The sequence below is a fragment of the Macaca fascicularis genome, chromosome 7 (genome assembly GCF_037993035.2).
Source record: "Macaca fascicularis isolate 582-1 chromosome 7, T2T-MFA8v1.1".
NCBI lineage: Eukaryota > Metazoa > Chordata > Mammalia > Primates > Cercopithecidae > Macaca > Macaca fascicularis.
The window spans coordinates 69,521,299-69,546,871 of NC_088381.1; the positions used below are offsets into that span (position 1 = coordinate 69,521,299).

Sequence of the window (25,573 nt, forward strand, 5' to 3'; positions counted from 1 at the left end):
ACGGGGGGGCCTTTCTCAAACTCTGTCTCTAGAGGTTCAGCCGCTATCACCAAGGCCCTTTCGCCCTGTGCTTTGGGCAGGTTCACACATTGAAGGAGGAGAAGAAGCGTGAGATACATCGGGTACAGAAGCTTGGGAGGAGCTTGTTCAAACTCAAACACCAGAGGGGTAAGATGGGGCTGGCGTGACCTGGGAGCAGGACCGGCATCAGAGGGCTGTGGGGGTGGCTTAGAATGCCCCAGGGAGGTGGGTGGATGGAAGGGCTTTGAGGCAGAGGGAGAGAGGTCTGTGCCAGGAGACTGCAAGCCTTGTCATCTGCTTGAGCCTTGGTGTCCCCATCAGCAAAGAGGGAGGAGTGCCCGTTGTCAGCCACCCACAGTGCTCTCCATTGAAAGTGGCTTGGAAGATTGGCTACCATCTGGGTGCGAGGAATCCTTAGCAGTGAGGCCAAGTTTGGGAAGCCTGAGAGGAGGAGCTCTGCACCAATGGGAGGATTTTTTTTTTTTTTTTTTTTGAGAATCCAGAGACCCTTATTGTCTGTTTCCTTTCTCAGCTGAACCCAGGGCCCCAGATTCCCCAGGAGGGCCCTCTGAGGTGGAGCAGCTACAAGATGAGACCAAACACCTAAGGAAGGAGCTGGAGAGTCTGGGAAGACAGCTCCAGGCCGAGGTGGAAAACAATCGGATGTTGAGTCTCCTGAACAGGAGACAGGAGGAGAGGCTACGTGAGCAGGAGGAGAGGATACGGGAGCAGGAGGAGAGGATACGTGAGCAGGAGGAGAGGATATCTAGGCAGGAGGAGAGGATACATGAGCAGGATGAGAGGATACGGGAGCAGGAGTGGCTGCCAGAGCAGGAGAGGCTGCTGGAGGAGGTGAAAAAGCTGTTGGAACAGGAGAGATGGGAGGAGGAGGAGGAGAAGCCGCTAGAGCATGAGAGGCTGAACCAGGTAGAGAAGCTCCTGGAAGAGGAGAGGCTGCGGGAGCAGGATGAGAGGCTGCGGGAGGAGGAGAGGCTTCCAGAGCAGGAGAGGCTGTTGGAGCAGGTGGAGAAGCTATTGGAACAGGAGAGGTGGCAGGAGGAACAGGAGAGGCTGCTGGACCAGGGGAGGCTGCTGGACCAGGTGGAGGAACTGTTGGAACAGGAGAGGTTGCGGGAGCAGGATGAGAGACTGCGGGAGCAGGAGAGGCTGCTGGAGCAGGTGGAGAAGCTTTTGGAACGGGACAGGCAACAGGAGGAGCAGAAGAGGCTGCTGGAGGAGGAGCAGCTGCTGGACCAAGTGGAGGAGCTGCTGGAACAGGAGAGGCTGCGGGAGCAGGATCAGAGGCTGTGGGAGCAGGAGACACTGCGGGAGCTGGAGAGGCTGCGGGAGCTGGAGAGGCTGCGGGAGCTGGAGAGGATGCTGGAGCTGGGGTGGGAAGCCCTCTACGAGCAGCAGGCGGAGCCACACAGTAGCTTCGAGGAGCCGGTGGGTTGCCCCACCTGGGGAGTCTGCCCTCTTCCCTAGCCCTCCAGGCCTTTGTTTCCCCACCTGTAAAATGGGGCATTGTAGCCCTCACATGAAATGGTACTTCTAAAGGCACCTGTGAGCCAGAGCCCTGCTCTGATGGCTGTAGGAGAGAGGGGATGATTTTTCTAACCTGCCTCCACCCTTCCCGGTGCCATGGCAGGCAGACACCAAGTTCTGGGGTCTTCAGCTATAGCGGGTGGCCAATGATTGCTTCTCTCTGTCCAGAACAATGAGAACAAGAGCGCACTGCAGTTGGAGCCTCAAGTAAAGGAGCTGAAGACGCTGGGCGAGCTGAAAGACACGGTAACCTCTGACCCATCCAAGAAGGGCTGGGAGGCGGGCACCAGCCTCTGGGGAAGGGAGGCGCCAGGCCAGAGGCGGCTGCAACCTGGGGGCAGGTGACCCCAGCACTCTCCAGGGCAGTCCTATTACTGTTTCTTGCATCTTTCCCTCTGACTTTTAGAGGTGGGGAGCCCTGGGCTCCCCCCAGGTCTGGATATCATCATCCCAGCTAGAGGCATGGAGCCCCCCAGTCACAGGGGAAGAGACAGTGGCATAAGAGGCTCCTTATGTTGGGTGTGGTGGCTGACGCCTGTAGTCCCACCAATTTGGGAGGCTGAGGCAGGAGAATCACTTGAGGTCAGGAGTTTGAGACCAGCCTGGCTGACACGGCAAAACCTCATCTCTACTAAAATTTCAAAAAAAAATAATTACCTAGGCCTGGTGGTGCATGCCTGTCATCCCAGCTACTCAGGAGGCTGAGATACGAGAATCATTTGAGCCTGGGAGGTAGAGGTTGCAGTGAGCTCAGATCGCACCACTTGACTCCAGCCTGGGACACAGAGTGACACTGTCTCAAAACAAAACAAAATGCAAAAACCAAAAAGACTCCTTAGACTCAAACTGGTTTCCAGACTCGGTTCTACTGGTTATCATTCAACTACTTTGTATTTCTAAGTCTCTGTTTCTTTAACTTCAAAAGGAAGTTAGCGTTTTCCTTGCAGAGGTGCTGAGGATTAAATGAGATAATACGTGGAAACATTAGGCATGTAGTACACTTAGCAGATGCTGGTTGGCTCCCCCCGTTTTCCACCAGTCTGTGGCCTACAGTTTAAATGACAGGGAAAAGTGTGTGAGATTTGAGGCTGGGGAAGGATGCATTGGGTTCCAGGGAAGGGAGGCAGGCTCTGAGGCCTGGAGCAAGGGACCAGGGGCCTGGGCAGGCCACAGAGCACCACAGTGCCCTTGCTACCCTATTCATGGGCCAGGAATCTGGAAGCCAGCTAGTAAACGCCCTCATGCCCAGGATCATCCTGCAGGTGGAGCTGAAGAGCCAAGAGGCTCAGAGTCTGCAGCAGCAGGGAGACCAGTACCTGTGTCAGCTGCAGCAGTATGTGGTCGCTTAGCAGCAGCTGACCTCTGAGGAGGAGGTGCTGCACAGGCAGTTACTGCTGCAGACCCAGCTCCTGGACCAGCTGCAGCAGCAGGAAGCTCAAGGCAAAGTGGTAGCTAAGATGGCCCGCCAAAAGTTGCAGGAGACCCCGGGGAGGGAGTTGCTGGGGACAGGGCCCCGAGAAGGAAAACCTGGCAACCTCCGTGCCTTCTCACCCTCTTTCCTGGCCTCTTAGGAGCACCTGGAAGCTACCAGCCAGCAGAAACAGCAGCTAAAGCCAGGTTGAGCCTCATGGTTCTCCCTGGGGAAGGTACGGGAGACCACTCGGAGGAAGAGGCGAGAGCCCCAGGAGGAAAGGGGGACTGTTAGCAGCATAGGATTGAGGAGTTGGAAGACACCTTTAACACAGCTGGTCATTATGCCGACCGGGTGTCCGCGCTAAGTTCGGTATCAATATGGTGACCTCCTGGGAGCAGGAGGCCATCAGGTTGCCTAAGGACAGAAGAATTGGCCCAGGTCAGAAAGGGACCAGGTCAGGACTCCGGCACCAATCGGTAGTGGGACTGTGCCTGGCAATATAGCAAGATCTTGGTTCTTAAAAGTAATAATACAGAACAGCTCATTCCCCTCTGGGAATGGGCTGGCTCAGGGCTACACAGTGAGGGTGGGGGCAGAGGTGGGCCCCCACTTCCCTTGTTGGGTTGTCTGAGGACCCCTCTGGCCACTCCCTAGAAGAGATGGAGGAGGACATCTGGACAGTGAGGAGGAGGAGGCACCTCAGCCCATGCAGGACATCCCAGAGGACCGGGAGAGCTGGGAGGTCAGGTGAGCCTGACTTTCCCTGCCCCTACTTTGTCACCTTCCTCGCTGGTCCCTCCCAGATCCCCTTATGTTCTTGGTTTCCCTGCCTTCTGATTTCTGTGGACTTTCACTCCTTCTGGGAGCCAGTGGTCAAACACCATTTCACTGTGACCAACAGGTGCTCACTCTGAGCCCCAAGGGAAGGGGCTGTGCTCCACCTCCCTGCCCCAGTTGTTCTGTGTATGTCCCTACAAGAATACTCACCTCTTGCCTTCAGGTGGCATTTTTCAACGACGCTGGAGTCAATGCCCAGGAATAGCAAAGGGTGTGCTGCCAGCCCCTGGCTCACCCAGTGGCTTTATCCCAGAGGACCCCAGGGACTGGGGGTGAGTCTGTGTGTGGGGAGACCCACCGAGCCCTGCAGGGGGCCATGAATGGTGTGGGTGGGGCAAGGCAGGTGGTTCTTGAGATGTGACCCCATTATTTTGGCTTCAGAGCGACTTTATGGAGGAGAAGGTGGACCTGAAGGAGCATGTGGAGAAACTAGAGCTTCGATTCATCCACCTCTTGGGACAGACACCATAAGTGAGCGGGAGGCCAGGGTACGGCAGGGGGAGCTGCAGGGCCGTCAGAGGGGCCCCAGCCTCTGAGTTGTGTCCTCCCGCAGGAAAGTACACCAGACAGGGGGCAGTGCCAAAGATGCGGCACTTGGAGAGGAGGACATCATCAGGCTGGCCCAGGACCAGGAGATGCAAGTAGAGTGTGGAACATCTCTGCGGGGGTGGGGGTGAGGGTGAACTTGGGCGGCAACACCAGCATGACAGCTAAGCACCCCTCCCTCCAGGTGAACCTGCTGGAGCTGCAGGGACAGGTGTTGTGGCTTGTGGGCGACCACAATGAGGGGCACGACAAATTCTTGACCACTGTCCAGAGCCCTGCTGATCAGGCCGCTCTAGGAGCCCCAATCCCCCAGGAGCTTGGGTGTGCTGACAAGCAGGGTGGTGGGTAGAGCGCTCAGGCGGGGTGGGCGGGCAGGAGCAGGGGAGGCTCGCACTGACCTCAGATCCCCTCCTCCCTCTGTCTGAAGATCTTCGTGGCTGAGCCTCACTGACAGCGTGGAGCCTGCACCAGGAGAGGCCAGAGAGGGTTCTCCCCACCACAACCCCACGGCACAGCAGATCGTGCAGCTGCTTCCTCTAACGCAGGACTCTCCAGGAGCACCGAGGCTTGCGCAGCAACCCCTGCATGCCATTCTTTTCACCGTGCCGAGATCAGGGAGATAAACATCACCATCATCTAAGAGCTGGTCAAGAAATTTAAAAACAAACAAAAAAAGTTTAGGGGTTAATCTCCCACACAATTCATTTACTTCATTTGAATGTTAGAGCCACTCATGTTTATTTGTGTTTCTAACTTAAATTTATTTGTAGAAAGTTAAAGGAGAGTGGGTCTTTCCCTCATGTTCACTCTGTATTTTGACAGTTCAAATCACTTCACTTTTACCTGACACATATAAATGACTAGGAATGACCTTCAGATAGTGTTTAGCATCTGTAACCTATCTGACAATAATGTGTTCATCAGGGACCTCTGGATTAAATCACATACCGGCATATTTAAGCTGAATGTCAGTCTGAAAAATAAAAGTGCTATATTAACTGAAATACCACTCTTTGTGTAGGAATTTTGTCATATGTTTAAGAAAAAGCTAAAAAGAATGGAAATTCTATGACAATAACTGTAGTCTTTCTTCAAAATGCATGCAGTTGTTTGCAATACCTCATTCAGCCAAGTATTTGTTCTCTTCCTCATTCAGTATAAGGCAGCTTTCAATTTGCTTAGAAGGCGACATTAGAAGGTTAGAGTTCAGCAGAAACAGAATTTTAAAATGTGAGTTCAAACTGAATAAATGTGAATTTCTGTAGGAAGTAAAGAATCAAAATATCAATTTAAAGACTGCAATATATCATAATTATTTTTAAACTATTTGATTAAACCTGATAGGTTTCCCTGAAATGAAAAAAATCAGTTCTAAAACCAAAGCTGAGTTTTATACAACATGAAAATGTAAATCAGCCCTATCCATAATACTTTCTCTAAAACTTTATCTTACAGTCACTTTCAAATAACTATTCAAAAACATAACTGCTATAATATCTTGAAATAAGTTAAAACATTTTAAAATATGAACACCGTAGTGTAAAACCAAGAATCTAGGGGAAGGAAAAGTAGAGACAGAAATGCCAATTCCAGTCCAAAGCTTTATTTGCCAAGTTTTCTTAGAATGACTTTTACCAACTTACGATTTCTTGTAAACAGAATGTATAATGGAAATACTGACTTTTGTCTAAAGTGGCATTATTGACTTCTGTGATGCTACTATAATGTAATAAATTATGAAATTGTTGCAAGGTGCTGTTTTTGCCTTAAAATTTTGTGTGTCTTGAAAACTATAGTATTAAAGGTATTGAGACTGTGCAAATGTTGGGCACGCTTGTCATGAGATAATCGGTTTTTATTCTCACAAAATTGTAACTATGTAAGTGTGTTTATTAAAAGAACATAAACTAAAAAAGTTACAGGAATTAAAAGTTGTGGGATGGAAAAGTTATGGGATAAAAAATATGGTGGAAAAATTGTGGCAAAAAGTCCAAAAAAAGTAAAAAAAAAAGTTGCCTGAAAAGTTTTTTTAAAAAGTTATGAGAAAGAAGTTATGGGAAAAAGTCATGGGATAAAAATAAATAAAAGCAGGCCCCTGTCAGCATAAGCCTGGAGAAGTGGGTCTGGAGTCTCCACCCCCACCATGTCCCTACAACGCCTTCCCAGTCACTTTTTACCATTAGGTAGCAACACCAGACCCCTGTCTAATGAAGAGAGAAAAACAGACCCTTTACCACCTGGACCAAGGCTGAGTCCTTACATTTCTGGATGATGATGTTTGTTATTTAAGAGCCAGAGGTTGATGGAGTTGGTTTGTTTGGAGGAGGTGCGATGGCCTCCTTACTCTCACCGAGGCAACTTTTCTCTCGGGGTGCTCCCATCTTCTTACTCAGAGAGGCATCTGAGGCGGGACAGTGGAGCTAACTGTAGACCAGACAAGGGCACAGGCTGTGAGGGGTGACCCGCCCTTCCCCCATGTACATTCTGTATCTAACATTCTGTATGTATCGTACCTAGCGGAGGTTGCAGCTGGCATATGAAGAAGAGGTTCTGATAGTTATTTGCAGCTGGGAAACTTATTTATTGCTAGCATAGGAGCGAGGAAGGAGGCGGGGATGGAGTCATGGCTCCCTGGTGATGGGACTCCTGTTTTCTTTGCTTTTTATTTGGGAATAAATGGATTTAGCCATACTGCTCAGCCTGGTATGTTCCCGTTTCCCTCAGTGGGTCCTGCAGTTTGTCCCATTGAAAGACGAGCCCCAGAGGGTCTGAGCATGCCCAGTTGGGCTGTTGGGAATCTTCCAGGCCTGTTGTCTGGATGCTGCCTGGTGACACCTGGTGGATTTCACGGGGACTGCCATGGTGCCTATGGGCACAGTGCAGCCCTGACGGCCAACAGGTTCAGAAGACTGATCTAGCTGTGGCCGGGAAGACAACACCAGCACCCGAGGGCACTGACTTTCACCCACCCCAGGTGTCTTCCATTCCATCCCTCTGCCTCCCTCTCCTGTCTGCACCGGGTGGCCTGTCTGTCCCTCCAGAGTGCAGGCTGCCCCGCAGGCTCCCTCCAGGCTGAGTTCACGGCCCTGCCCCCTAGTGACCAGATCCGGCGTCACAGGATAAGAACCAGCTAAGCTCCAGGGACTTTCCAGGAAAAGTGTCCCTTGGAAGGGGTGTGACCTTTTCACCGCTCCCAAAAGCATCCTAAAAATGGCTTGGACTTTTCCCTCCCCTGAGCTCCACAGAGAACAGAGCCAGCAGAGGACACATTCTCTGTCATCCAGAAATGAGTTGGAGTCTCAGCCGAGGAACAGCAGGACTGGAAGACTGTCAGTCCACACAGCTGCCCGCACAGCACCCCCATGCTTGCCCAGATGGGCGGGAAGGATGGCGGGGACTGGTTGTCCACAGGCCGGGCATGACAGGGAGGCTCCCTGGAGGTGGTGCCCTTTCGAGGGGCAATGTCAGGAGACAGCTTCCTCTTGTTGGGCCACAAGTCTCCGCAAGGACAGCACGAGGACTGATTCCCAGTGCTAGAGGTGAGGCAGTCGGCCACGTGTGTGTGTGTGTGAGAGAGAGAGAGAGAGAGTATTTATAGCTATTTATAGAACAGGGCAGGGGCATACCACAGAGGGGGCACAAGTTTTCAGCAACGGTCACAGCTGGATGTGGCAGCTCACCACTACAACAGACTAAGTCACAGATGAAGGGGGCTGGCTCTGGGGCTGCGGGAGCCACTGTCAAGTCACAGAACACCCGCCCAGGCAGCCTTGGAAAGGGAAATCTCTGAGAAGAGGAGGGATCTGTTCAGAGGTCGAAGGGGGACCTGGGGCTCTCAGGACGGGATGGACTTGCCTGACCCAATCAGCTGGCATTGGAGAGAACGCAGAGAGAAAACAGGTTAGAGAAAAGCCAGAGCTGGTGAGGCAAGGGCAGAGCATGGGTGCACCGTAGCAGCTGTGAGAGGGCCGGGAAGGGGAGAGTGTAAGTGTGGGCATGGCAAGGTTCCTGGAAAAGAGAGGCTGGAAGGGAAAGGGGAGGAAGATGGACGGAGAAGCCAGAGCTTCATTGGAAGTGCCCGGGGGGCTCCGGCGGCCCTCCCCACCCCACACACGCTGACCTCTCTCATGGCACCCAGGCAGTCCACCCACAGTTCAGACCAATGCCAGCCCCCAGGACTTCCCTCTTCTCTGGTCACCGTCTTCCAACCCACTGGCCCAGGGCCACCTCTTGCTTGGGGAGCCCCACCCAACAGCCACCACTCCTCATAGAGAAGGAACACTGCTTGAAACAAAATAGTGAAGCTATAAGGGGATGGCTGGCTGGAGTGAGCACCAGAGGTCCCTCTGGGTGGGCAGAAAGCTCAGGGTCCTCTGAAGGACCTGGGGAAGGCTGGGAGGGCAGGTAGCTGGATGCCACCAGCCATACAGTTATAAGTCCAAAAGGGGAGCCTCAACTGGTAGGCAGGGGGCTGCAGGTTGCATAGGTGACGCTGGGCCCTTTATGATGGGAAAAGCAGAAGAGGCAGAGTCCGTGGCAGGACAGGCAGGTGGGCTCGCTAGGCAGGATTTGGCTGGGCCAGCAGGCACTGTGGTCTCCTTGGATGAATAGCACAGGAGACCCCTAGGAGCAACAGGCCAAGGTGAGTGAGCCTGCTGGTCGGCGGTAGTGCTTCAGCGGGGGCCAGGGACCCTGTCTTCAGTCCACACGAGCAGCTATGATGGTACCTGGGAGGGAGGGAAGGGGGTTGTGTGTCCTTGCCTGGTCTGTGAAGTGTGTTGTGGGATGACTGTGTGTATGGGACTCTCAGGCTTTTATCCTCGATCACCACTGGATTGCTGACAGTTGGAGGATGTGGGACCCTAACTATCATCCTTAATCTGCAGTGGATTTGGCTCTCAGCACTCCCAGCCTGGGAGCTGGATACCCTGCCCTGGCAGCATGACCCAGACTGCATGACAGGTACAGCGTGCCCAGGATGATGTGCCTAGACCTCTGACCGCCTCAGATTCCAGCCCCACACACAACGCCCTCCAAGCTCCCAGCCCCTACACCATAAACCACGAGCTCTGTGTCCTTCTGATGGCTCCACATCTGCCAGTTTGGGCATGGAGCCTGTTCTAAGAGCCCCCAGGCTCAGCCATGGAGGCCTTGAGCAGTGACACTGAGTCCCATGGCTCGCAGGGAGAGAAGTGAGACAGCCAGCAGCACAAAGACAGAAAGAGCAAAGAGCAAGTCTGCAGCTCCAGAAGGGAGGGGCAGGGAGCCTGGCTCTGAGGTCCCAGGTAGGCCCCCCATGTGGGGCTGGGGCAGCGGGGCAGGCAGACCTTTCATGCAGCACGCAGCAAAGCATGTACCTACCAAGGCTGACACTCCTCAGGGAACACCGATAGTGATTCTGAAAGACAGCATCAAATCACATGGCAGGTCACACACATGGTGGGGCAGCCTGAGGGTGGGGGACACACACGCACACGCCGGAGTGTGCACACACATGCTGTGAGGCCCCACTGCCTGCATGCACACACTAACACACATGCCCACAAAAAACACGCATACGCTGCCTTCCCCGCCCAGCACCCTCATTGGCCAGCATGTGCCGCATGGATCTGGGACATGCAGCCACTCGGCACACTGAAGCACATGCGTGGGCAGAGTCACAACACAGATGCTCGCCCGCACACAGAGGCATTTGCACCAGCTCCCTGCACACTCGTGCCTGGTGTGCTCAGAGGACCACCCACGCTGCTCATGGAGACAGGGCTTGCTCACCAATGTCCAGCTGTCATTTCTCCACCTAAGAGCCTTCCATGGCTCCCTACTGCCTACAGCATTGAACCCCAACAAGTCACACTCTTCGGACTTTGAAGGTTCTCCACCCTATGCTCCACCTTCCCCACAGAGCTCTTCCTCATTCTGTCTGTGTTCCCTGCTTTGGCCGGGGGCTATCCTCGATGTGACCCACACTACACCTCCGCCCATGGCAGCTTTTTACCCAGTTATCCTCCAATTCCTCACCACATAAGCCTATCTCAGTCATGCCCCGGACTGCATTGAAGCCAGCCTGCCTTGAAGAAGCTCTCCCAGACTGCCCTTTTCCCCAAGGCAGGGTCATGATTTGTCAAATGCTTAGCGGGTGTTAGCAAGACTGGAGTCGGAGCAGGCATCAAACCTTACATCCCACATGTCACACCTCACCATAGACCTGGGTGCCAAATAGCCTGAAGAGTCTGAACTCACGTTGGCAGTTAGCAAAGTGCTCCTATGGCTGCATCTGCAGTTAACATAGCATCCCTATGGCCACTGCCTCCCTGGATCTCCACAGCCATCCTAGGAGAAAGGCAGAACATCATCATTTGATAGAAGGGATACTGGAGCTCTGGGAGGAAAAGGGACTTGCCTAAAGCCCCAGGATGAAGCAGCAAATCTGGACTCTCACAGACAGCCCAGAGCTGCCGGCATTCCCTTAGGATCTGTGCCCTCGGGTCTGACTTAATTTTTTCCTCTCCAAAGAGCCATCTGTAGGGCCAGAGGCTGGCAAAGCCTGACTCATCACTGGATGCCAGTTCCTTTGCCTGACTTTCAGTGATTCCTACCTTACCCTGGGTTTTGTGTTTCTTGTCTCAACACTATCATTTCTCATTCCTCCACAGGTTGAACTGCTCGCTGCAGCCACCTGAAGCATGCTCTTCTTGACACAGTTAGCTCTAGGCACATGGTTGGTGCTTAAAAGAAAAAAAGAGCTTTATGTCAATTTCACTGATTAACAAAACTGATGGCTCCACTACAAAGCAAAGTTGATACTGCCTGGGCCTCTGAGTTCAAGAGGCTTTTAGACAAGTGGTTCTGAGCTAAAACATGAGCATGCACGCATACGCATCTGTCTTGGTCTGATGAGATAATCTGGGTTGTTATCCTTAAGCATTTTCCTGCCTCATTAATGCATGTGTAGCCAGCACAACAATAATGTGCTAATAATGGCTAAAGCTGAGGGCTTTCCTGGGCCAGGTAGTGGCTTTAAAAACTTTAAAGTGGCCTTTAAAACTTTAACCCCTAAAGCTGAGGACTTTCCTGAGCCAGATAGTGGCTGTAAAACTATAAAGTTTTCACATAGACTCTCTTGAATAATTTCTGTTTTTCAGATCAAGAAACTGAGACTTACTATCACATTTGGGATTAAGTTAAAAAAAAAATTAACAAATTGAGGCTTAAAGTTGTCAAGCATTTCAAAGCCACCAAGTGGCTAAATCGGAACTTGAACCCACGAAGTCTAGCCCTGGGATCCGGTGCCCTTACCCAGTATCCAGTGTTGGCTACACAAAACTAATGAATACATGTTTTCAACTATACTTTAAGTGGGTGACATATTTTTCACTATATTTTACGTAGGTGACTTTCAGTTTGGGAGTATTCTACTTACACAATCTATTGAGCTGGATATTAACTGAGAACAAACAGAAACTAATGAACTCTGAAAAACATAAAAGGTGAGCAACATGATGTCACTGCAAAAGACAAAACAGCCCATAGTCTTTTGGTGACTGTATTTTGCTGACAGTCCATGAGTTAATACTCAAGCTGAACTCAGCACTGCTGTTCCCTTGGGAGACAGACACAGACAGACAGACAGACAGACACACACACACACACACACACACACACACACACACACAGTTGGTGGTTTTGTGCCCTGCCCCCCCTTAACACACACCGGAGTTTCTGGTTGTGCTGCCCAGAGCCTCCAGTCCGTGAGTGTGAGGAACGGACCACATGGGTCCAGCAGTGCTGGGTCAAGGCGAGGAGGGGGCAGCCGGAAGTGCGCACATGCTCTGGGCTTGTTGCACCAGCCGAAATGGGTGCGCACGGAGCGCGTGGGGATGAGGGGATGAAGGATGAGGGGTGAGAGGGACAGGGCGGGATGGGGACAGCCTTTCCCAGGCGGCAACATCATTTGATAGAAGGGATACTGAGGCTCTGGGAGGGAAAGGGACTTGCCTAAAGCCCCAGGGTGAAGAAGCATCTCTGGACTCCCAGTCCAGCGCTCTTGCCCAATACTCTGCTGCTTGCCTTTACCCATGTAACTTGGTCATCAGCACGTCATAGGGCAAGCCCCAATCCCTACTTCGTTTCTGTATATGGGCATTGGACCCACAGCCCCACTCTCCAGCCATTTGGACACAAAAACAGATGCTATTGTTCTTCCTTAGAGAACGTGGCCAGTGGAAACAGGGCACACTGGAAATCAGAGTGAATGTCCTTGAAAGAGGGTCATGGGTCAACAAGGCCAAGCCAAAGGTTGCAGAACGCTCTTCCTTAGAAATCTTCGGGAGTGAAGTAGGATTCGGTCACTCTCATCCCTGCCCCTGCAGCTGCCACTACCCCATTAGTTTAGACAGGGTCCAGGGCAGAGTGGGGGGCAGGGTGTGGAGAAAATATCAGATTGCCTGTGGCCCCCAGGCTCCTTCCCCAGCTGCTTCTGTCCTAGCCCAGGCCTGGGTGCCATTCTCACACTCTCACACTCGTGTGCTCACCCATACACACATCACACACCTTGTTGGTCACACAGTCACAGCCTGGTCTCTGCTCCTGTGGCGCAGTGGTCAGACACCCCCTGGGATGGCTCAAAGGTGTCAGGACTTGGAAGTGGGGACATCAGGGTAGATGAAGGAAATCCACACACCCAGAGCATCTCCGGGTTCAGACTCTCAGACCTGAGGTAGGCTCCCCAGGGGCTGGGAGAGGAGTTGGACGGAATGGAGGATGGAGGACAAGGAGAAGATAGGAAGAGGAATGCAACGTGTGGGCGGCTGCCCAGAGTGAAAATAGAGGCAAGTGCTACGCAAGTGCTGGAAAGAAGGCAGCAGGTGGGACGAGCCCCTCAGCCCCCTCCTCAAAAACGACCAACTCCCGGACTCAGCGCTCCCTGGGGGGCAGGCTCCGCCAGCCCTCGGCCACATGTGGCTCAGGCGTCCACGGTCCCACTGCCTTGGATGGAAACGGCCAGTTCTGGCGGCCAGGTCCAATGCTCTGGATTCCAGTCCCAATCCGCATTCAGCCCTTACTCACCTGGCGATCCCGGGTGGGGCACGAGAGCACTTGGCGGGTAGGGCTGAAGGGATCAGGGGAAGCCTCTGGCTTGGAGGGTACGGAGGATGCTTCCCCAAGGGCGGACCCAGTAGGAGGAAGCCCAGGAGCCAGGCCCCACGACCCAGGCCAGGCTGGGGACATAGCCAGGGATGGGCATCCTGGGACTGGACTTGGGCGACCTGCTGGCCACAGGGAGCAAGGCAGAGAGGAGAAATGGGCGGCTCCCTGAGGCCCCGCCCCAGCCCGGTGCCGGCCACGCCCATGCAGGGAAGCTCCTCCCTGCCGCGCCCCGAGGCGGTCCCCGGAGCTTAAGCCCCGCCCTCAGCGGGACAACATTCCAGCTCCACCCTGCCCCGCAGCCAGTTCTCCTTGGCAAGCTCCGCAACTCACTCCAGGTGGGAGCCACCCCTGTGAGGGGGTACGCCACTGCCCCCGGGCACTCCTCCCAGCAGCCCGGGCTGGGGGACTTTTTGGGACCGTGGGGGCTGGCCCTGGTACCTGCGTTCGTCCGGGATGCTCTACACCTGCAGCCAGGAGTCGTCCACAGGCAGGGGCTTGGACATGCTGACGGTGGTTGTGTTGATGTCGCGGATGATGCTGAGCCCCTCCTTCAGCACGTGGTGCATGCGCAGCATCTCCTCGCGCCGCGACTGTGCCTGCTCTGCCAACTCCTCCATCAGTGTGTTCTGGTCCTCACACGAGCACACACTGGCCAGTGGCTCCGAGATGAGAACTCCGTGGTCTGAGAGTGGGCGAACAGGTAAGAAGGTTGGAACCTGATGCCTGTGCCGCCCTGACTGCCTTCCTGGGCCCTGCTGGGACTGTGCGCTGGACTTGGAGCCCCTTGGCGTATGGCTTTTCAGACGGGCTTCTACACCGCTTCGACTGAAAGATCCACCGCCCCACCGCCTTTTCTCACTCAGGTGGTGACACCGAGGTCCAGAAGCAAGGACACCTGTCCAATGTCACAGATCTGAGAATGGACTCAGGACCTATCATGCCAACAGGACACCTATCTACTGTTTTGTTTGTTTGCTTTGTGGCGCGGGGAGTGGGGCAGTGATAGGGTCTCGCTCTGTCACCAGGCTGGAGTACAGTGATCACTGCTCACTGCAGCCTCAACCTCCTGGGCTCTAAGTGATCCTCCAAAGTCAGCCTCTCAAGTAGCTAGGAATACAGTCACGTGCCAACACCAAGCCCAGCTATTTTTAAAAGTTTTGTGTACAGACAAGGTCTCACTGTGCTGCCGAGGCTGGTCTTGAACTCCTGGGCTCAAGTGATCCTCCCACCTCCGCCTCCAGGAGTGGGAGTTGGAGCTGATGCCTGGATACGGGAGCTCTGTGGGTGGGAGTGAAACAAAACACAGGGTCCTGAGCTCTGGGGAACAAGCAGTGTCCTCTGGTGAAGGAAATCCTGGACTGGCGGGCAGAAGTTGTGCCTCTTACCGGCCATGTGCTCTGAATACAGTTACCTGCCCTCCACGAGCTTCAGTTTCCTTATCTGAAAAATGGGGACACCTGACCCCTTCCCTGACCAGTTCAGTGTTGTGGGACACGGCTTCTGTCAAGACAATACCGAGTCCTGCCCTCCTCCCTGAGTGGGCCAGGTAGCCCTTGTAGCCTCTTCCTGGCTTTCCTGGGTGGCACTGCCACCCTGGTCCATTGGTGCCTATTCAATCTAGTCCTTCCTATTGCTGGGGCATGGGGAAGCTCTGAGTAACATGGGACTATAGGGTGTGAGAGGGTTGCTGATGGTCTGGGCCCCGTCCCTTCCTCATTCCTGGGCATTCTTGACAAAAGCTTCCAGCACTGAGGGTAGAGCAGCAGCTGTAGACAACAGCCTGATGAGTATCTCATTGTGGGGAGGGGGCCACAGCAGAAGTGCAGATCCAGGGAAATACAGAACCCAGGCCTGAGAGGTGCTGATGTGACAGACCCAAGAAACCTCAGCTTTGCACTTGCTGAATGCCATCTGCACCTCTCAGGAGGGAGAGTGCCAGGCTCAGGAGGTCCTTGCCCAAACAAGGGAACTTGGAAAGGGGCACAGGGGTGGGCTATGCCATTTTCAAGGGCTGACAGGGGACCCCTCTGGAGGTACTTGGGGCAGTACCACATGCCGTGGCTCCTGATAGTCAGCTCTGCGCCCCACAAGACCGCTCCCTACCCAGAACTCACTGTGATCAAGTGCTAGCTCCAGATGCCCACGCAGCCTCCTGGTGGGGGCATCAGGTGTGCTGCCTGCCCAGGACGCCCCACAAGAGTCTGGCCCGCTCTGCCCTGCTATGGAACAACTCCTGCTCTGCCTTTGGGGAGATGTTTTCATTTAAGCGATGACTGGGCTGGCCCCGATGGCAGAGTTACCACAGAGTCTGCCGCTACCCATGGCTGACAGCTCTAGTTCTTCTCTGAAGCCGCCAGGACAGATGAACAGCGGCTTCACCCTCTTGGCCAACTCAGCTGCCTTTCATCAGCTTATCTGCTCCTAGGATTGACTCTGCCTCTGGCTGGCACCTAATCTGAGCCCCAGGCTCACACCTCTGCCCACAGGCCCAGCAGCTGGATCCTCCACCAAGCACTGCCCCTCACCAGCTACTGGGCTGCCACTAGTGCCCCCACATGGTGCCCTCTCACCAGACCCTCAGGTCCAGCTGTAGCTTCTTTGTGGAAGCCACACCTCAAGACTCCAGCCCTGCTCTAGGGCCCTGTATCCCCGACTTCCTGCATCCTTCTCCCTCCTTCTGGAAACAAGAACTTGCCCTGCCAGCCTGGTGGCTCCTGGAGGGCAGGAACCAGGGCCTGGACCATGGCAGGCCAGGGAGTGTCTGCTGCCAGCGATGCTGGAGCTGGTGCCCATGTCCACATGATGTCCACAGCACAGCGGCCACCTGAGACTGGGGGCATCTGAGTGGTGGCTGCAGAGTGGGGCCCCTACTTCTGCCTGAGCGTAGTTCACCAGGTCCTCCCCTGTGCTGTCATGCTGGGCATGGAAGAACCCACCCAGTTGGGGGCCCAGTACCACACCATAGAGCAGGAGCTGGGGATTGGTGCCTGACTGGAGCTGCCTCTGAGGCTCTGGCTGCTAAGTGGCTGGACAGACCCTTCCAGAAAGGGGTCAGCCTTTGAGATCCAGGCCCGGGCCTGTGGCTGCAGAGAGACAGCGTGACCCTGGCATGCCACCCTCAACTCTGCCCTGGCTCCCGGCACCCAGGAACGCCCATAATCAGCACACCCACCAGGGCAGACAGTCAGTGTCCAGCTGCCCTGCAGCAAGAGGAGCACTTGCTTCTGGGCTGTCACTCAGAAGAAGTGTCTGGAGGAAGTGTGCTCGCCATCAGAGAGGCCAAAGTGGATGCCTCCGTCCAGGACTCCTGGGGACAGGGGCATTGGGTCCAGCTGGCCTGAGCTGGCTCCTCACCTCAGGGCACCCCTGTGGGCAGCAGGAGCCTGGGGCCCGGCCTTCGGCACCCACCTCTATGTGAGAACAGCATGAGCCTGCCGTCCAGCTGGGCCAGCGTGAAGCTGTGCAGCTCTGTGCCCGGCACTGCCCACAGGACTACCTGCCCGTTGCTGGGCTGCTCAATGGTGTAGACCATGTCCTTGGGCCCAGAGTAACTGTCTGTGCTCCTCAGAGCCTCTGTAGGGATGGGCACAGTGGCACCCTCCCACATCTGGGGACACAGGCCTGTGAAGGTTCTGCCCTGCCACACTCACCCACCCCTTCCTCCTCAGCCCTGGGCTGCCACCAGAGCTCCAACACCGCTGCAGCTCAGGTCCTCAGGTGGCATCAAGGCTGGTGCTGCTCTGACTCCCCTACACAAAGGGCCCTCCCCACATTCACCTTCCCTATCACCCCAGGGAAGGCCACCCTCCAGGCCCGGCCTCCCTGCTGTCCATCTGCCCTAGTCCTGAGTGTCCCTCAAGACCATTGTGTCTCCCCTATCCAGGAAGGCCCCAGTTCTTACCCTCACCAAGTTCTCACCCCCAGAAAAGCCAAACGCTGACCAATGGTGCTCCTTAATCAGTCTCGCTGGTGGGACAGGGGTCTCCTTTCAGACCCTCCATATATGCCTGGCAGGGGCTGGGCACAGGTGGGAATGGTGATTTAGAAATGGGCCCTCCTTCCAGCTGAGTGAGGGGTGGGAGGTGCAGAGAGTTGGGGGCTGATGGTTGACGCTGTCCCGTAGCACAGAAGCAGTGCTGGGATGGGCTTCCAGAGCAGTTACGGGCCCTCCTCGTGTTGGGCAAAGGGGACCCCTTTCCAGGCCTCCCACTTGCAAGCAGAGCAGGCGCCTGTTCCTGAGGTCCTGGTACCAGTCTTGCTGGGTCAATTACTTGTGGGCAGTGCCACAGGGGGACTCACATGCCCGGAAAACAGCCCTCTGGCATTCCTGGGCTTCCTCCCCCAGCCCCAGGGAGCCCTCAGGCCAAACCTTGGCAGGAGGGGCCATAGTGTGGGAAGCAGGGCCCCATCTCTGGGCTCCCAGAGCAAACACGGGTGGATGCCACCTGGTGGCCACGCTGCCACACAGTCGTCCCGCCCTGTGGTTCCAGGGCGCTGTGTCCCACTCTTCTGTGGCCTCCACACCACAAGGCCACTCCCTACAGGCACATCCTAGACCAAGTCCCCCCAGTGCCCCATGTCAGAGACAGCCCAAGTCAGCCCTCTTGTGGAACCTTCAATGGCTCTTGCTGACTGGGGAAGACGCCCTCCAGAAGTTGGCATTCAAGGCCCTGCCATGTGGGCTTAGTAAAGCCGTGCCCTTTCTGTTCCACCAGAACTACTTCTGCAACCATGGAGAAGTTCCATCCCATCTCTGGGCCTCAACTTCCACCTCTGTCAAATGGGGGCCCTGCTCCGCTATGGCACAAGGGCAGGAGTTTGGGGAGTCAAGCTGTGGCTTTCACTTGCTGGGGTGAAGGTGGGAAGCTTAACGGTCCCGCCCTGATGCCTGCCCTTAAGAGCTGGTAAGTGATTCTGTCAGGTGTTCTGGTCCTAAGCCACAGGAGAAGGAAGAGCAGAGCCACCCGTGGCTGCTCAGAAGTCCGCCTACTGTATTGCAAACGTCCAGTAACAAAACCTCCCACCGGTGTTCTATTTCAGCACAATCTCACATCTCTCCCTCCAACAACTGCGTGAGGCACACGGTAGTGGCCCCATTTTGCAGAGGAGGAAACTGAGGCTCAGAGAGGGGGAGATCTGTGCCGGGAAGTAGGGGATGCTGGCCTCTTTCTCAAAGCAGACATGGGGGATGATCCCAGCAGTACGCTCACCTGCAGGCCTGAGTTTGTGGTGAGGTCGGAGGGTTGGTCATTGACAGGCAGGATGGTGACAGTGAAGGCCACAGGATGGCTCTCGCGGTCCATCTCAGAGGCACTAGCCATCAGGACAAAACTATTTGCTGGTCTCTCGCTCCTGTCATGCACGTACTGGATCAGCTGCTCTTCCTCCTAGGGGCAGGCCTAGGGCTAGCAAGCCCCAGCAGCACCCTTCATGCCCTGCCTTTCGGTGCAGGAGGAGACTGACTCTTTTAGGGCTTCAGGTTCCATTGGTGGAAAATGGGGATCATAAGTTCTGGCTCCCAGAGGAGTTGTGAGGAATAAAGGAGATATAGTATTTATTTTATTTTGTTTTATTTTATTTTTGAGACAGAGTCTCACTGTGTTGCCTAGGCTGGAGTGCAGTGGTGTGATCTCAGCTCACTGCAACCTCTGCCTCCCACGTTCAAGCAATTCTCCTACCTCAGCCTCCTGAGTAGCTGGAACTACAGGTACCTGCCACCACACCCAGCTAATTTTTTGTATTTTTAGTAGAGATAGGGTTTCACCCTGTTAGCCAGAGGGATCACCCAACCTCGTGATCTGCCCGCCTCGGCCTCCCAAAGTGCTGGGATTACAGGCATGAGCCAGCATGCCCAGTCCGAGATGCAGTATTTAAAGCATAGGTGCTTCTGAAATGTGATTCCCCATCTCCTCTCTGTGTATAACCCCCCACTGGGAGTCCCCGGGGCTCCCTCAACTTTGCCCCCAGAGCTGGGCTGCAGCCCCTGGGCCTCTCTCAAAGCCATACCTCTCTCCAGCAGAAGGTGCTGAGGGTCCTGGCTTGAGGCCCGTTCTCTTTCTGCAGGGCCCTATGCCAGGGTGGCTCCAGCACCTGCAGGCCAAGGCCCGGCAGAGTGAGGAAGTAGGGCCTGGTGACGTGGAGCAGTGGAGGGGCCAGGGTACGGCTGCTACCCTCAGGGATGCTGAAGTTTTGTGACCCAGTGCGGATGACAGCAGGCAGCACCTCCAGCTCCACACGATGTCCTCGAGGGAAGCACCCAGGCCAAGGCCACATCCAGCAAGAAGGCATTGCTTCAGGCGTCAGGGCGGGAGTCCACGTACAGGATCCTGCCTGTGTCCACCGCCTCTTGGGTGAAGCTCTGCATGGGGTCCAGGCTGGGTGGCTCATCTGCCAAGACACCACGCGAAACCATCACCAGGTGCCAGCACTCAGCAGGCTCTTCGCTGAGAAAACCATGTCTGCCGGCGGCACTGCCTCCTGGGCTGCCTGGTTAACAGAGGTCACGAGGACTCACAAGGGAACACAGATGGGTCTCAGAGGGGTCTCAGGGGTCCCACTGTGGCCCTAAGCAGCCAGAACAGCTTGATCTTGCTCCACTTATTTCCCCAGATACCACTGCTCATGTAGTCACACAAACACACACGTGGGTTCAAACACACAGCAGCCAGACATGCAGCTGTTCACATTTTTTGTTTTTTGAGACAGGGTCTCACTGTCACCCAGGCTGGAGTGCAGTGATGTGATCACAGCTCCCTGCAGCCTCAACCTCCTAGGCTCAAGGGCTCCCACCTCAGCCTCCCAAGTAGCTGGGACCACAGGCATGAGCCACCATGTCCGGCTAATTTTTAAATTTTTTGTGTCAAGACGGGGTTTCACTGGGTTGTCCCGGCTGCTGGACACATGTTATACCCACCCCACACACGGTTACATGGGGTTGGTCACACAGCTTGAGATGCACTCCCTCGGGGAGGTGCATAATCACATGTCCCCAGACTCAGTGACACAGACACACGAGTTCATCAGACACTGACGCAGTCGCACATGTCCACATGCGTGTGTGCACACGCACACACACAGGCCCCCCTGCTCAGGATCTGTTCCGGCCTGTGGCTGGTTTACTAGCAGCATCCTCCCCAACTCCCTGCAATTACCACCCAGGACCATCAGAGGGTGCCCCGCCCCACCCTACCCCTCCTAGAAGCACAGGTGCCTCCAACACAGGCCCTACAGAGCTCATGTCCCAAAGGCCACATGGGCTCCCTCACCTGATGGGCCATCCACAAGAGGCTAAACCACCCCCAAACTCACATTCCTGTTCTGTGCCTTTGCCCGGAATGTTCCTTTTGCCTGGAATACCACTCCCCATTCTCTGCTCCCAATGGCCTGCGCTCTTCAGAGCCCAGCCCAAACACAGCCTCCTCCCCTGAGGCCTTCCTGATGCCAGATCTGCTGGCTTGCCGTGGGCCCCAAGCTCCAGACATGCAGACCAGAAGGGTCCCCGAAATGAGCAGTGTAGGAGAATAAGGCTGAGAGCAGGCAAGAACTGGCCTGAGGTCACAGGGCATGTCAGTGAGCTCGCTGGAGGGCCCGTGGCTGCTCTGTGGGGTTCCTGGGTGGGCAGAAGCCCTTGACAGACCCTCCTAGTCCTGGTCTGGGCTCCGAGAAGAGAGCGGGATACATGGGGGTCTGAGGTGCAGCGCCCTGTCTCCACAGCCAGCCATCCCCAAAGTTCAGGACCTCCCAGGGAACTGACTGCAATGCAGATTCTTGGGCTCCACTTCAGAGATTCTGCAGGCCTGGGTGGGGTGCAGGAATCTGCATGCTCAGCCACGCCATGGACACGAGTGGACACAACCTCTAGAGGCACACACAACTCCCAGGAGGATGGGTGTACAGCAAGCTTTTCAGAAACTCTTGGGAACACAACATATACGGGAGCACATCTGAGGCACGTGCACACATGCAACCTGGGACCACCACAGCCACAGCCCAAGTCACGTGTACCTGGCATGAAGGCTGGGAGGAAGGCCCTCTACCTGGTCCACACCCCTGCTCACCACCTCCAGCTCCTCACCTCCAGCTGGTCCCTTCTGATCTCAGCTGCCTCTCTCCGGAAGATGTACATCTTCTTGCACCAGGCCAGCTTCAGTGGGGCCAGTGGGCCCTCTAGGGCAACGGTCACTTGCAAGGTGGCATCCGTGTGCACTGGCCCCACAATCATTGAGAAGGCCAGGGTGTTGCGGGGCCTGAGGCTGCCATTGTGGCCGTAGAGAACGGCCTCAACCAGCAGGCCCTGCTGGGAGAGGGCTGTGGCTGGCTGAGTGGCCCAGAGCAACTGTCCTCAGCGAGGGCCATCTGTGACATGGTAGTGGACCTCATCCCCGCTGTGGATGTCAAGGTTGGCGTCCAGGTGGAGCTTGGCCATGTTGATGGTACCCTGGCCTCCTTGAGGGATCATGAGGCCGGAACCTCTGGCCACAGAGAGGTAGGGCTCTGAGGCCTGCACTTCCAGCAGAGTGATGGTTTGGTGCTGCCCATCAGACACCTGCAGCTGGATCCAACTGTGGTCAGCCCGGGTGCACGAACAGGACTCACCTCTTCCTGAGGTCCCTCCTGGATGAAGCAGTAGATGGGCTGCATGGGCTCATCCACAGCCATGATACTGCCAAAGAGGAGGTCCTTGCGGGTCAGCACCAGCTGGGCATCAGCAAAGCCTGAATCAGCACTGCTAAAGGCCACATCGTCTGTAGTCAGTAGCCACCACCTACCCCGGGCCACATGGAAGATGCGGCTGATGGTCTGCATAGGGTCGTGGTCATTCTAGATGGCTAGATGGCCACTAGGAAGACACCCCGTACCTCCTCCCAGGCCATGTTACCACTGCCTTCATCCTGGTGGGTACCAACAAATGGGATATCATCTTCTGTGATCTTGGAGTCATCATGCTCGTAGACCAGCCAATCATGCAACAGGTCTCCACTGGTGAAGGATGTCACCACAGTGGTCTTGTCCTGTGTCCCACGCCAAGCCAACCTCCCATGGCTGGGCCGCTCCATGACCTCACAGAGGTACCTGGCACTGTTGAGACTCTTAACAAAGAGCTGGTCAGCAGAGAGGACACCCTCAGGCACCATGAGGACACTGGTGAGGACAGGCACGTCTGCGTCACCACCAATATGGATGGAAAAGGTACAGAGCAGAGAGAAATATGGTGGAGCTGTGACACAGAAACAGAAGGTGTCCTAGACTGCCCCGGAGGTGCATGCCATGGCCCCGCAGGTCACCCGGCCAGCCTGGGTGAAGCCCTGACCGCCTGACAGCCTCGTGCCCTGTATTGAAGGCTGCCATTCCTGGGAGCCTGAACCACCTCATAGTGGAAGGTTGGGAGGCTTGGGCCTGCCTCCTCAAGGGTGGCCTCCAGGAGGTCAGTACGCATGAGGGCACAGGCACCCGAGCCGTCACTGACACCTCTAGCATCAGCTGGTCAGAGGTGTCCTCAGGGCCATCGTGGATGAAGCAGGCCTTGCGGTTCACCACGTCCAGGAGGGCAAACATTTTTCATACCTGGGCACCCAGGATGTCCAGCTTGAGCTTACCGTAATGTGCTCCTCAGGTCATGCTGAACAGCACCTGGGATTTGTGCCCCTCAGCCTCCATCAGGGCCAGTGTGGGCTGCACGTGCCGCCACTCAAGCCAGGCTGTGCCACCCTCAGCCACCACCAGTGGGCTGATAGCAGCTGGGTGAAATTGGCAAAGACAGGAGGCAGCCCTGGTCCGGGCACACATGGCTCAGCTAGCCCCATGGCCAGCCAAGCCTCAGGGGCCAGGGTGGAGAAAGCTTCATAATGGCCATAAGCATCGTCCTCATACTCCTCCACCTCCTCCATCCTGCAGCCAGCCACCATGCTGCGCGTCAACAAGGCTTCTTGCAGCCCCCGCCTCTGGCCATTGACACTGAAGTCTTCCATGCAGCCAGCCCAGCAGGGAGGCCTTGGTGGCCCCTCAGGTCAGGCCTGGGCAGTGTTCCTGGAGGTGACAAAAGGCCTCTGCAACCAGCCCCCCAAGAAGGAGACTGCCACGTGGCTTCAGGTAGCCGGGGGCTCCTCAGTTCAAAGTACATGTGGGGGTACTCGTCCATGGAGATTTCCAGTTGGTGAGTGTAGATGTGGACACTGACCTTGTGGGGCTGCCCATCAGCCACAGGCACACTGCTGAGGAGCAATGCAGTACCCTGGCCCTTCTCGACCATGGCCCACAGGTGGCCCTCAAATATGTCCACATGGATGAAGTCCCCATGCCGGTCCCCTGCCTGGAAGTCCAAAGGTGCCTGCCAGCTCTGTGTGGTGAGTGTCAACTCCAGGGTTCCTTCATCCTGAGTGCCCCAGACAGGGAAGGCAGCCAGAGAGTGGGGTGCAGAGAAGCCCAGGGCCACGCTGTCACTGGTGGAAAACTCTTCAGCACAGCCCTCATGCACGTTGGGGGTCAGAGGCCGGAGGAGGCTGCAGCCATTGAGGGTGGCTGCATGGAAGCAACCCCTCAGGGGATGGCTGGTTCCCCTCAGGTAGGTCAGGCCAAGGCTCCCAGTGCTCCCAACAGAGTCCATAGGGGACCTCTAGGGGGCTCCCCGGACTGCAGAGGAGGCATTCAGAAACACATTGACTGACGATGTGGACCGGCCCTCTGAGACAGTCAGCACCGTAGTGTGGGTCACGAAGTCACTCAGCAGCATTTCTGCTGGGGTCTGCAGCCTCAGCTCCTCCTGGCCCAGGACAAGTCTGACCTGAGGAGAGATGGGGAATGGGAGATGGGGGGCAGCACTTTGAATCATCATTTCTCTTATAAAACACACAGTGGGTTCCCCACAGTTGGGGCCCCAGAGTGGAAAACCTAGGACAAGGGTCTCTGGTGCCACTCCTCTTGCCTTCCTGCTATCTCTTTATTCATCCTCCAAACACTCACCAAAAGAAACTCTGGGCAAGGCCTGGATGGGCTCTGGGGACCCTGATGTGAATCAGATGTAGTTGTTTCCCACAAGGAACTGACATATAGCAAGATGCTCTTCTAGAAATCCAACCTGTATTTTTAAATTCTCCTCCTCTTTCCTTGAGTGAGAGCTGACAGAAATGTTGTCTTGGAATCTAGATTTTACCCCTGGAAAAATGGGTAACTGAGAATCCCTTGAACAGTTCCCCTAAGTTTGGCAAAGTTTCTCGAGGTCACTGAAGGAAGCCAGGCTAACTGTTCAGGGATAGGAAGCCCAGGCAGATGCTCTGTATTCTGAAAAAAAAAGCTCTCTGACCTGTGGTGGAGGGAGATCTTGGGGAGGGATCAAGGACATAGTTCTGTCACCATGACATTGACACCAGAAATGGCTCTGGTGTGGTACTCCCAGATGCTAGAATAGGTGGCGGCAGAGTATGGGAACTGCAGAACCACAGCACTAAGAACCATGATGTCAGAGTCCTGGTATGGGTTTGGCATCATTGTACCCACAGAGCTCAATCGCCATCAGTGCCAGACTGCACCACATCAGTGTTCAACAGTGACAACTTGTGGCAGTGAGCAGCAATGACAGCAGCAGACTGACCAAGCCCTAGTCCTCTTCCCACTGGGGTGTGGAAGGAGATGGCTGCCCCAATTTTTTTTCTTTCTGAAATAGAGATGGGGTCTCATTGTGTGGCTAAGCCAGTCTGGAACTCCTAGGCTCAAGTGATCTACCTACCCTGGCCTGCCAAAGTGGTGGGATTATAGGCATGAGCCAGTGCACCCAGCCTGCCCCAAATTTGGACTAAGACCCTGGGTTCTTAAACTCTTCATGGTATGGGGGAAGACTCAAGGAGGAGCCACAAGACTCCTTGATAATAAAGCTTGTGGTGTCTTGAAGGATGAAATGGAAAAGTGAAGCTGAGGCAGTACTGGTGCTGTTACTGTCGTGGACAGTGGGGCTGCAGAGAAATTGGTGCAGTGCCACAGGGATGCACAGGGGTCATGGGGGCTCAGGAGGGGGCCTCGCCCAGGAGGAAGAGATGCTCACACTGAAACTTCAAGGAAAGGCTAGAGTTA

At 55.2% G+C, this 25,573-nt stretch overlaps 2 protein-coding genes and 2 pseudogenes across 3 annotated transcripts in view; 3 read left to right on the forward strand and 1 right to left on the reverse strand.

The window, feature by feature from the left end:
* LOC102117892 (ubiquitin-conjugating enzyme E2 Q2-like) overlaps positions 1-25,573 on the forward strand; it is a 155,436-nt gene that overhangs the window by 63,350 nt on the left and 66,513 nt on the right. The gene's annotated exons all lie outside the window — the stretch shown is intronic.
* Positions 1-25,573, reverse strand: part of LOC135964430 (chondroitin sulfate proteoglycan 4-like) — a 41,408-nt pseudogene that overhangs the window by 1,831 nt on the left and 14,004 nt on the right.
* On the forward strand, positions 441-1,926 carry LOC135971886 (uncharacterized). Its single transcript, XM_065548366.2, has 2 exons — positions 441-1,467; positions 1,735-1,926. Exons 1-2 carry the CDS (start codon positions 685-687, stop codon positions 1,909-1,911), a joined length of 960 nt encoding a protein of 319 aa, XP_065404438.1. The 5' UTR covers positions 441-684; the 3' UTR covers positions 1,912-1,926.
* Positions 13,117-13,872, forward strand: LOC141407229 (uncharacterized; annotated as a pseudogene).